This window comes from Phaseolus vulgaris, chromosome 7 (assembly GCF_051622355.1).
Source record: "Phaseolus vulgaris cultivar YP4 chromosome 7, ASM5162235v1, whole genome shotgun sequence".
NCBI classification, from domain to species: domain Eukaryota; kingdom Viridiplantae; phylum Streptophyta; class Magnoliopsida; order Fabales; family Fabaceae; genus Phaseolus; species Phaseolus vulgaris.
Genome location: NC_143504.1, coordinates 57,556,088 through 57,569,139, shown reverse-complemented (window position 1 = coordinate 57,569,139; position 13,052 = coordinate 57,556,088). Strand labels below are relative to the sequence as shown.

General features: G+C 29.1%; 1 protein-coding gene across 1 annotated transcript; it reads left to right on the top strand.

The window, feature by feature from the left end:
- The first annotated feature begins 4,940 nt into the window (after positions 1 to 4,940).
- Positions 4,941 to 12,695, top strand: LOC137830618 (bZIP transcription factor TGA10). Its single transcript, XM_068638065.2, has 12 exons — positions 4,941 to 5,025; positions 5,103 to 5,444; positions 5,618 to 5,709; positions 6,336 to 6,424; positions 6,601 to 6,723; positions 6,888 to 6,956; positions 7,075 to 7,134; positions 7,295 to 7,372; positions 7,639 to 7,714; positions 8,107 to 8,378; positions 8,960 to 9,199; positions 12,369 to 12,695. Exons 1-12 carry the CDS (start codon positions 4,943 to 4,945, stop codon positions 12,516 to 12,518), a joined length of 1,674 nt encoding a protein of 557 aa, XP_068494166.1. The 5' UTR covers positions 4,941 to 4,942; the 3' UTR covers positions 12,519 to 12,695.
- The last annotated feature ends 357 nt before the right edge of the window (positions 12,696 to 13,052 follow it).

The window sequence follows — 13,052 nt, the reverse complement described above, 5'->3', positions numbered from 1 at the left end:
TTCTTAATTTTTAATAAAAAAATTAACTAGATAAAAATAGTTATTTTCAATATAAAAAAATTGATATCTAGTAAATAATTATATTAATATTTCTTACACACATTTTTTTTATGATATCATTTCTACAATTCATTTTTCATTGTTCATTTCTATACACTACAATTTACCAACCGAATTTATTATTGTGGATAAGCTTATACCTTTTCAATTTAAAAAATAAATATTTTCATAGTTTTAAAAGACAAAATAAGATTTACTTGAAATTTAAGACTAAAAACACAAATAATAAAGCTTTGATCATATAGAAAAATACTCACTTAGCATAACACATCGATCCAATATAGTTGGTGAATTCATTACTTGAATCACCTTAGAATCTCTTATCTCATAGTTATATAAATATATATTTTTTGGATGTGTTCATCTATACCTAAACCAGTTTGTTTAAACATGAAATATATTTGTCTCTTTCGGAGTAAGGGTTTCACAAATAACAAACTTTGAATAAAGAATTAAAAAAGTTATGAGTATGCAATGCTATAATATTTGTTTATCAATGGAGTTTAACACTGTTTTCTAAACGGAAAAAGTTTCATGATAATGACACTCTAACCATTTTTACAAGTTATTTTTTTAAAACACAAATATAACAATATAAAAGTATGTTTTCTTCATTACTGTCTAAGCATGTTTATTATTAATGGTATAATAATCAGGTTAGATAAATAAAGGTTCAATTGTTGTTGTCTGAAAAATACTCAAATTTAGTATATACTCATTTTTTAACTTCATTTAATTTTTTGATAGACTGAGGAATAACATTTCTATATATTCGACACTTGTCTAGAAATTTGGGGCATAAGGAATTCTTAGAAAAAAAAAATCTTGAATAAAGTATAAATTATCTTTATGCATATCAATCTTTAGTTGACTTTTTTTGATCTACAAAATTGTTAATCTTTCTTTTTTTAAGACTCTAGTCTCATTGTCTTCAACTAAATATTCTTTTTCTCATTTTTATGAACACATTAATCCTAAATTCTAAATTCATTATCATTTCATTTTTGGTTTTTAAACATAATAAAGAAATGACCGATTATTGAATATTTATCATAAAAGCTTATGTAATATAAAATAAAAAAAATGAAGAAAAAAGAGAATTATATAATTTGATTAACATAAATCATTCAAGTGACTAAGATAAATATATATAGAGAGAAGATGATACATAATAGACAATGATTATCTATTCTTGGAGAGGCCTCGTGATTTTGACTTAACATTGAACATGAGATTGTCTAACAATGACAAGTTATAAATCAACAAAGCATAATTTAAAGAAACTTCTCCCAACCACAACCACACTATCAACAAAGAGGTTTCTAGACATTACTTAGCTTAGTGTGTACGTTTCAATGAGTTAGAGATTTATCACTTATATAGAGAACTATACGTCTATGCAAATGATTTACTCTTTTTCATATATTTTTACGATAATAACTTCTCTTTGATATAAGGAGTTGGAAATGACTAAGGGATGTCACAAACATCATAAAATACTTGCACAAAGGTCATCCATCAACAAAAAAATATTTAACATAAACCAATGTTAAAAAGTTGTAATAACTTAAGAAAGATACATAAAAAAAAGCTAAGACTCAATCTTAAGATAAACCAATGTTAAAACTTTGTGATAACTTAAGAAATTAAGATAAAAAAAATACTCCAGACTCAATCTTAGAACTCTAAAATTTCCTTTAAACATTTTCTAGCAAGCCTATTAAAATTAATTGAGCCAAGTATATTTTATCATTTATCATCCAAACTTATCAATTTATATACCATTCATCTAAAAATATCCAAACTTATCAATTTATATACCATTCATCTAAAAATCCTGAAATACATAAAAATTACTTATAAACTTGACAATCTAGAATTTATATTAAAATAACTATCCGTTCCATAGTCTAATTACTAAAACCATATTAATTATAAAATAAAACCTTATTCTGATCCTTATATGACAGATTATTCATAGAATACTCTCTACTTTCTCTAATTAATACACTTATTATTTTCTTAAACTGTTTTCTCTCTCATGACACTCACCATATTTTGACAACACGAAGTAAAAATTAAAAAGTATTTCATATAAAGGATAAAGATTTCAATTCAAATATTTTAAATTAAAATAACTAGCTTCCTTTTCCTCATTTTCTTTGCACACTAAGATGTTAGGTCTTTGAAACTTAGAGCAAGGTAAGATAGATTTTCGTGAGATTTTTAACTAATTTGAATTTTAAATTCTTCGAAGCAAGAGAAAGAGGAAAGGAAGTTCTATTTCTCAAATTTCAAGAGGAAAGGATTGAAAAAGCTAGAGGGTTTATTCTACAAGTCAAGTATGCACTCTTTGCACCCCTACTTTCTAAGTTCACAACCTAGCATATATGTCTTCTTTCTGCATGTAAGATAACTAAAATTAGTTCTTAAAAAATACAACCCCAAGGACTATCCAAGTATATTTTCGATCTTTACCATTCATACAATACATATACATTACACACAAAATAAATAATTTAAAATATAAACACGTGCTAAATTTAATTACTGCTTTAAATAAATTCTACACACTCATATCATCATTAAGAAAAAATCCAAAGTCCTTACATAAATTTCAATGTTCATTTCAAATCATGAAAAAAAATTCTAAGACGAAGAGAAAATTAGAGACAAATTAAGAGAGAGATAAATTAAAAGATTTTTTTAAAAAAAGTTAAAATATATATTTATAATAAAATAACAGATAACCTTTAGAAAATTTAAAATTAATTAAATCTTAAATAATTACCACAACAACTATTTTATTTTTTGCACTATTACACTTTGTACCAACTAAACGCAATTTTACATTTTTATTTTTCATTTCCTGATTATTTTTAATTATCTTGTAGAAATTAAACGCGACCTCGTAAGATTAAAGTAACAAAAGGGATAAGTTATGCATGAAAAGATAAAAAAAAAAACCTAATTTAGCTTTCATTTTCTACAATTTAACCTACTTTTGAACCCATGATTTATCAGATCGGTCCATCGCACGTGTTTCCAGCTGAAAGCTTTTCAGCCACCGCCGCGCCGCCCCGCCCCTTTTATTGTTCAGTTTATATTGACTACATAATATATATATATATATATATATATATATATATATATTTTATTTTTTTATTTTTTTTTCTTTTATTAAAAAGACCTATCTGCAATTGCAATTAATTCAATAAGTTTCATTGATTAAGAATTATAAGATGTATTGAATTTGTCTGGTTAAAAAAATTATTGATTTTTTTAATAATGGTAGCTTTTTGAAATAGAAAGATATAGTTTAGTATTAAAAATTAAAGGAATTAAATAATCAACCCTGGTTTTCCGAGAACAATATTCGATGACTTTTAATTAATTAAAAAATCTTACATTTTGGTATGATTTTCCTTGTCTAAGAAAAGTGGAAGCATCTTCTAAAATATTTATAGATTTCTCATTGACATTCTTTTACTAGTCTTCAAGAATCCATACATAGGTGTGGAAGTAGGAAACAGAAAGTGTATGATCTCTTCCTTGAAATTTTTGTTGGGAATTTATTTGTAATTCCAACATATTTATTCCCTTCAAAGTCAATTTTATCCAAGTTTAGAACAATGCTGAAAATAAAGTATTTTCAACCATGTCCACCATGTAGAGATAACTTACGTATGCAAGCTAGTTTATTGTGACTGTAATTATTCTATAGATATTCCTCAACCATAAAAACGACATGTAAGATTCAACTTGTGACAAATATGTTTTGAAAAATCAAGGAATATGTTTCGTTCTTGAATTTATTCAATGTCTTAATTAACAAGATATCTGCAAATAATATAGTTTAATATAAATCATTAAGGTCGGCTAATGTTAATTACCTCTCCAAGTTAACAAGGGATAACGAAAGTAAATAAAATTAACGCAATTAGTGTTATTATTTACCAGCCATAAAGAAAAATATTGAATAAAAAAAGAGACACAAGAATAAAATGACAAATCGTAGAAATCTTTATCCATATAGAGAAAAGATAGAGTAGATGGCGACAAAAAAAAGATAAAGTTCAAGGGAATATGATTTTGTTGGTGGAAGAAAAATAGATTGAAATTTAATTTTTAAATTTATATTGTATTGTATTTTATTATATTAAAATCAAGGAGAGAGAACTCCATAATAGATTATTATGATACACTTTGGTGAATAATTTTGTATACTTCTTCATTTCTTTGTGCGAAAGTTTTATTTTTTGAATTTATTAATTTCTAAGAAAATTCTTTACATTTTTTTTATCAAAATATTTTTTTTATTAATATTAGTCATATATATATATATATATATATATATATATATGTAAAAGATACAGAGAAAGAGGAAAAAATATGTATTAAAAACAGAATTGGCTATATTATGATCCAATGGACAGAGTTGCTCCAAGAAACTACGTGTAAATTTGCATGGAAACGTCAAAAGTAAAATGTTGAACACAATGAAGACTTTTTGGTCTTTTCACCAATAGAATAAGAGGGCTACCCAAGACAACCATTGTTGGTCTTCCATTCCATAGATTGAACATCCTTCTCAAATCAAAACTGATTTTTTCTAAACAAAAACCATTTTTTTTTCTTGTTCCTTTGAACGTGTACACTTCCAGAAAAAAAAATTTAGAGTTTGATGAAAAAGATTAAAGGGGTGTAAAAGAAAAAATTATATATGTAAATCAATGAACAGTGAAACTTATTTGGAAAAATTAAGAATGTATCATAAATTTGAAATAAATATTATTAGTGTGGTTAGAAATTATTCAAAATAATTTATAATTTAGATGTGGATTAATATAGCTATTCTTGGTGGTGTTTTTAGAGAGAGAATATGAGGGAGCAACATTGTCTGAATAAAATTGCATTAGCAAAAAAGATGAGAGAGAAAGGTGTAAAAAGAAGAGAGAAAAGAAGGTTTGTCTTTTGTTTGTAGCATTGAATTCTATTATTTTCTCTCTTCCTCACACACTACTCTCTAGCTATTCATCCAGAATTCATAACCGACTCCTTCTCTCTCTCTTGGGAAATGGTTTTAAGAGGCATAAAGAGAAGGCGGTTTCACCATTAATGGGGTTCTCCATAGCTATTGAATTAGAAGCAGCACAAGAACAAGAACAAGAGCAAGAGACAAAGTTTTTAAGCTCCTCTCTGAATATCATGGCTTCCTCAAGTGTCAAGAGCACCAACTCAACAACTCAACTTGAACCACTCCCCCAACATCTTCATCATCAACAACCACCACATCATTTTCATCATCATCAAATACCAGACCAAGAAATCTCTTTCGGGATGATGCCATCTTCCTCATCACACTCTATCCCTGCAAATTACTTGTGAGTAATCACCAATAAAAAAAAGTAGGGCACTTTCTGCAACAAAGCTGAGGGATCATCCCATCAAGTTTTTCTTAGAACAAAATTTACACCAATTATATTGTATTATTATATATATATATATTGTTATTATGTTAATTTCTTTCTGCTGTTGTTTTGATTTACTTTAACAGAAGCAAAGATTCTGGAGCTTATGATTTGGGAGAATTGGATCAAGCCTTTTTTTTGTATCTTGACGACCCTTCTAGTGTTCAAGACCAAAGACGTGAGCTTTTTCTCTCTCTGTAATACTCTTACATAAAGGAACAGATAAACTTGTTTCTGATTTCAACGATCTTCTTCAATTCAGAAAGAACAGCACTTGCTTTTTTTTCATTTCAGTTTGAAAGATTCTCTAAGGCAAGGTTTGTTTGGGTCACAGCAAAAGCATGTTTCAGGAGATCCATATCTTATCTGCCGTAGTACTTGTTTGACCAAATCCTTACAGAAAAAAAAGGTGGCAAAAAAATGTTGTAGAGACATTTTTGCACTTCTCAGAAAAGAAAAAAAAGAAAAACTGATCCTCTCTCTCACTCACTTAGTTTTCTTGATTTTATTCATAATCTCCTCATGTACTGAAAAAGTATACACATAGGGCATGGGTGCTTTCTGCTATCTCCTTCTTCTGACAGAGCTACAAATAATGCATGACAATTTCCCACACCTCTCTTGCTTCTTATTTGAGTTCTTCTGCAATCATTTTTTTCTCTTCAAAAACATAACTCTTGTTTTTCAGTTCTCACAATTTCTCTGTGATCATCCATATATATATATATATATTATTTGTTTTGATACATATTTATTCATAATAATTGATGATGCTGAATTCCATTAATGTATCTGTTTCGGCAGAGAACTCATCATCAGGAATGAGGCCACCACCAACTCTCAATATTTTCCCATCTCAGCCTATGCACGCAGTGCCACCATCCAATTCCAAGGTACCATAATAATAATAATAATTAATAATAATAATATAATAATAGTAATAATAATAATCATATCCCACTTTCATTTATATATTGTTAATTTTTATATAATCTAGATTATCAATGTGTTAGCTAGCTTCCAATAGTTAACTAACATTAAATAAAATTTTATTTTTTCTATTTGTTAGGTTACCATGGAATTACCCTCCACACAAACCAGTGGCTCCAAGAGACCACCAGGGTCATCCATAGCCAAGCCCAACCCTCACACTGAAGCTCCCTCTGCACCTGAACCACCCAAAGTTGTAAAGGTACACAACATACACATAATTTTTTTTATGAATACACAAATTTTATATATTTAATTTTAAAAAAATGTGTCTAAAATCCATTGCCCTCAAATGGGTTGAGAAAAGTATATACATATTTTTTTCCAACAATTAATCACCTATTTAATATGCATGTGTGAGATCAGCGAGAGGGAAATCGAAAGGGAGCAACCTCAAGTTCTGAACAGGAGGCACCCAAAACACCAGATCCTAAGGTTGAAACTATAGTTAATTTTGTTTGGTGTTACACTTGTTGTTCCCTCACGTAGGTTGTTGTTTTGGATTTGATAATTAAAGCTGAATTAGTGTGTGGTTTTAAAACGGTGTGCACAGACACTGAGAAGACTTGCTCAGAATAGAGAAGCAGCAAGAAAAAGCAGGCTGAGGAAAAAGGTGCAGTGAATTCCCCTGAAAGATTATTTTTTCTAAAATACTGTGTGTGGTTATGCCCATTTCAGGCAAGACTTGTAAGAAGTCTCTCTTATTTAAAGTTTGAACCATAAATTGTTATAATATACCAATTTGTTTGTGTTTCTCTTTCTCTCTCTCTCAGGCGTACGTTCAGCAGCTAGAGTCAAGTAGGATTAAGCTTAATCAGCTAGAACAAGAGTTACAGCGTGCAAGAGCTCAAGTAAGGAAGAAACTCTTCTCTGCGGCAAAGACTTGGTGCATTCTTTGAATAGATTATTTTTGGAAAACTACTTTTTGTTAAAATATGCTCTAAAAGTTGACGAAGAAACCATTTTATTTCCCTTAAATATACATTAGACCAGACAAACACGAACTTAATATATATAAAAAAAATAAATGTTATAAAAGTGTTTGACATGATGGTGTTGCAATAATGCAAGTTCAAAACTTGATAGCACTAACAAGTAATGCGTGTTTCTATTTTAGGGCATATTAATGGGTGGAAATGCCCTTCTGGGAGGTGAACAAGGCTTTCCTATGGCTATGAATGGCATTAGCTCAGGTGATCATTCTGCTTCTTCACTTCTTTTTCCATTCTCATACTTATAGATTTTTTTATATATTATTATTCATATAACACCCTTTCAAAGTTTAAGATATTACGTAATACTCTTTTTTTAATTGTATCTTCATTTCCAATCTCATAGTTTAAACTTACGTATTTATTATGAAGTAAAAATGAAAAGAAGTACAATAGGAAGTCTCAATTATTTTATCATCATAAAAAATTGCTATATTTCTTGTTTCACCTATAAACATTACACAAGGAATAAACTTGTAGAATTTAATTTTTACATATTATAAAAAACCAAATAATGTAAAAATTTGGCATTATTATTGGTTACAGTAAAAGTTTGAAATTACATAGTTTTGTGCATGAGTGATTAATTTCAGAGGCTGCAATGTTTGACGTGGAATATGCGAGATGGTTAGAGGAGCACCAGCGCATAGTGTGTGAGCTAAGAGGTGCAGTGCAAGAACACCTCCATGAAAACGAGCTTCGGTTATATGTGGACAATTGTTTGGCTCACTACGACCAAGTAATGAACCTCAAGACCATAGTGGCCAAAACAGACGTATTCCACCTTGTTTTTGGCATGTGGAAGACCCCAGCTGAACGTTGCTTTATGTGGATTGGTGGCTTCAGACCCTCTGAACTCATCAAGGTATTTCATTCAATCCATAACATTTGTTTCATTCACAAATTTCGAATTTGAAAGTTTGTTTACACTAGGATTGTTACGTTGAATATTTTTCTATAAATGAAGTAATTGTCCAGTGGTGGTTCCTGATGATTTTGGAAGAAGATGATTATGTGAATCCATTGACTTGTCGGTGTGGGGCTTTGAAAGAAAATTTTATGGCGATGAATTTAATGTGGTGAATGAATATGGAGTTAAAGTTATGATGAAGGTTTGTTGTTGTATTGGGTAGAGTTAGGCTTCATTCCTGTTAAGCCATGCCTTTCACTCGAATTTCTGGTTGGAATCAGAGACCAACCAAGAAAGGAAAAAGAGTTATAGCAAAGTGCATGACACGGGTCTCTATCTCTCACTGTCTTCTTCCTATGGGAATGAATAGATGAATTAAGTTCCTTCAATTTCCATAACCCCAAGTAAAGTAACAACCCTTCATTGACCATAAAAGTGTGACACGCATACAAACAAAACCAACCTAACTCCCAGACAATGACTTAACCTTTTTTATTTATTTATTGATTCATAAATGTGCATTGGTTTTATTTTAGATTATTCTGGGTCAAATTGAGCCTCTTACGGAGCAACAAATACTTGGGATATGTGGGTTGCAACAATCTACACAAGAGGCAGAAGAGGCTCTTTCACAAGGGCTTGATGCCCTAAACCAATCTCTCTCAGACACTATAACATCAGACTCTTTGTGGTGTCCTCCAAACATGACCAACTACATGGGACAGATGGCTGTGGCAATGAACAAACTCTCCACTCTTGAAAGTTTTGCAAGACAGGTACGTATATTTTGTGGTAACTTTTTGAAAGAGTGCATGTATGAATCTTCTTTACATAAAATAACAACGAATGAATGCATGTTGAATATGTGGTTGATGTAATTTGGGTAAGTTTTGTGATGTTGGTAAACTAGTTTTGTGGTCCTATGATGACATTTGTACAAAGTTTCCGTAACTGATCTCGTGGGGGTCAGGTAAGGAAGGAGAATAATTGGTAGGAAGACCTACTCCATTTCATTTCATGCATCTCCCACCCTCTCTCATCACCTGTTACATGGAAAATCTATATTATATTTTCCTCAAAACTTTTCATTTCTTCTTTTACTTCATTCAATTTCGTCTGTGTTCTTCGCATATAAATACAAGAGTTGACATGCATAAGCTTCTGATAGTTTTTTAGTTTGCGTAGTTAGGTTTATTCATATTCTTTTTCAAGTTTATTTGTTGATTTTGTGTTGGTAAGTTCTAGCAACGTTATCAAATCTCTTTTTTAAGTGAAATTAGTATATATATATATATAAAAAAAAAGTTAAATCACCTTAAATAGTTCATATTTATTTATTTATTTTAATAAAAAAATTCTTATATTAACAATACATTATATATGATCATATATTATTACAAAATTTAAAATATATATTACATTAATTTAAAATACTTAAATAAAAATTTAAATATGTAAAATTTAGGAAATATATATATTTTTGAATGGTGTGTGAATTGATTTTTCCACCCTTCTTAATTAATTCCTTGTGTTTGTGTCAATGATATGCAACAAAATTGAATGTGCACGTGTATATTGAGCATAGATTTGTAGTTTTGCTTGAAAGTGGTAGGAAAATAAATCCCCTAAAGCTAATATTGTAGTTGTTCTTAGTTAGGATTAAGAGCGATAGGACAAAGTTTAGTAGTAAAAGTTTTAGTATAGAAAATAGTAATAAGGGTATTGAAAAATTGTTTTGATTAGTGAAATGTGAGGATAATAATAGATATAAATGCATTTAACATCGAATTCCTAAGTAAGTACTAATGAAGAGATACACGTGAGTCTAAGGAAAATAGTGGTCCCTCTTTGATGTTCCTCGTGGAAAGATACGTTCTGAATTCCATACCTATGTGATGTCATGGTCGTAACTGTAACTTGAAGACACCACATACACAACCCTTGGCTTTCTTTTTGGCCATTTATGAAAACACACTCTTATCATTCTTTAGCTCAATTAATTAAAATATTTTAAATTATTGAGTTCATAAGTGTGAACATGTTTGATCCTAAAATTTGCACTAGAAAGAATTAAGGAAAAAAAAAGAAGGAAAAAGATGTGGAATTAGATGACGGCTATGGGAAGATGTCTAAAATTTCTGTGTGACGTTGGTGGTCACTAGGTCGGTTCACCAACTATGCTTAACTTCTATCATTCATTATTCATTTTAATTACAAGTCTTAGAGAAGAATGCGTCTGAAACTATGATATGAGTGAGCAATCAAAAAATAACAACAACAAGAACAAAAACTAGAGGAATCCTTTGGGTAGCCAACATCATCATGATCGATGATTATAAAATGGATTTTGTCACAACAAACCTTTCCCATTAATCAATCTCTCTCTCTCAGTTTGACCCATTTGTAGTTTGTGTTTAATTTGTAATTTTATCTATAAAAAAAATAATAAATCATTTAAGAGGTAATCCAACTTTTATATATAAAAAAAAATATAAAACATCATTCTACTTGTCTGTCCCAAACTCTCAACAGAAACTATCAATAAATCTTTACCCTAAAAAAATAAAAAAAGTCCGCTCTTAACAATAGTCAAAATATATCATTACTCAAACTTCAAAATACATACAAATGTAAATAACTCACCAAATGATAGTCTCTAACCATAAAAAGTTTTTCTTTTTTAACCCCAAAAAGTTTTTCTTTTTTAACCCCTTATATAAAAAAACACAACACTTTAATAAACCACCAACAAAAAAAATAAAAACAAATACATAATATTTGCACGACACAAAGAATCATATTAATCTAATGCAAGAGTTTGTGTTTAACTATTACTAAATAATTTTGATTTATTGTTTATCTTTTTCTTAGTTGACTGCAAATTTTTTTATTAATTGATAAGATTTAATTAGGGGTGCCAATTACAATAATAGAGGGGGCTTTAATCTAATACTAGTAGCAACAAAGTTGACTAGAAAACCATATAGAAAAATAACATTCAGCATCTTTATGTTTCCAGTAGCTATTGGCTGCTCTTAAAGAAAGAGGTCCCAATCCAATGTTGTTGTTATGCTAAAAATTCAAAAGTATTTTTTTCCCAAGTTTCAAAATTAGACTAGCTAGCTAGACTATATCATATATATTAATCAATAAATTAGTGGGCAATTTTGGTTCTGGTTTTAGAACCAGACAACAAATAAAGGTACCATTCTAGTATACCCTATGCTATTCTAAACAAATCTCACTTCATTAGCTTCTAAATTCCTCACACCTTATACTACTTTAAATTGTTACATATATATGACGTACGTGTATGACTATACTGTATTTTAATTTTATGAATCTAACATAAAATACATTATTCAATTTTTGTCTATAACAATTCTTCTCATTCATTTACTGTGAACATTTTATACAGTAAGAATTTCAATTCTAGTTATGATTGATGATGCCTATTCTATAACATATAATTTATATGTTTTCTATTCGATATAAATAAATTAAAATTCATTTATTACACAGATTAGTTAAGTGCATTAAACTTTGCTAATCATTTAATAATTTTACCAAAACCCCCTTACAAAAAAATTACAAAAATGAGGAAAATAAAGGTTAAATGTTAATTAAAATTAAGATATTCTAAAGACAACATCCTTAAATAAAGTAAAATTTGTTTAAATTTTTTAAAACAAGTGTGTGTGTGTTTTTATGTTTATAAATGAGAAGGAAGGAGATAGAATGTAATATATTTAATGCAATTAAAGCATTTAAATGAGTGTATTTAATAATCCTAAACACTGCATTGATGCATAGAATGAAAGAATGCAATAAAGTCAAACATATTTATAGTTACTTTTTCATCTTTGTGCTGAAAAAAAACAATTTGACTGAGAATTGAATGAAGAAGGAGAAAGTTGAATTGTTTTGGTGATTAACTTATTACAGGCTGATAATCTGAGGCACCAAACCATTCACCGTCTGCACCAACTTCTAACCACACGCCAAGCCGCAAGGTGTTTGGTGGCCATTTCTGAGTACTTTCATCGTCTTCGAGCTCTCAGTTCTCTCTGGTTCACACGTCCTCGCCAAGACTAGTTCTCTCTGCTCAAAGGAACACTCACATCTTCCATAACCAACCTATGCCTACCACCTACTAGATGATATATATATATATATATATATATATATATATATATATATACATATATGACCTTGTAGCTTCTTAATTTCTTCTCTTTGATTTTATCTTAAATATTAATTCTCCAAAGTTCATTCTGGTACCACCCTTAATTTCTCAGCCACCTTCTCCATCTCTGTGTGCATATACATAAGCACACATAAACTCAATTAACCAAATCAGATTAGAAGTAGTTATCATATTAAATATCTTGTATGAATTACTGGTATAAACATAATCATAAATTGGAGAAAAACCCTTACCTTAAAGTTGTGACTGAAATATAAAATGTATAAATATATGACTGTCATTCTTGAATCATAAAAGGGTAAAATAGTAATTGGTGTTTTGAAGACGACGAAGTTGTTCTTTCAAATTTAAGTCATTTTTAACTAGTTTTAGTAAGAAGTTGAAGTTTTTTAAAATTTTATATTTTTTATTGAACCACACTT

What these genes read in the sequence shown, in the direction of transcription:
- LOC137830618 (XM_068638065.2), top strand. Translation starts at nt 4,943, where the DNA reads ATGAGGGAGCAACATTGTCTGAATAAAATTGCATTAGCAAAAAAGATG. An exon ending in GACCCTCTGAACTCATCAAG is followed by an intron (nt 8,379 to 8,959) that starts GTATTTCATTCA and finishes GTTTTATTTTAG; the next exon opens with ATTATTCTGGGTCAAATTGA. An exon ending in TTGAAAGTTTTGCAAGACAG is followed by an intron (nt 9,200 to 12,368) that starts GTACGTATATTT and finishes AACTTATTACAG; the next exon opens with GCTGATAATCTGAGGCACCA.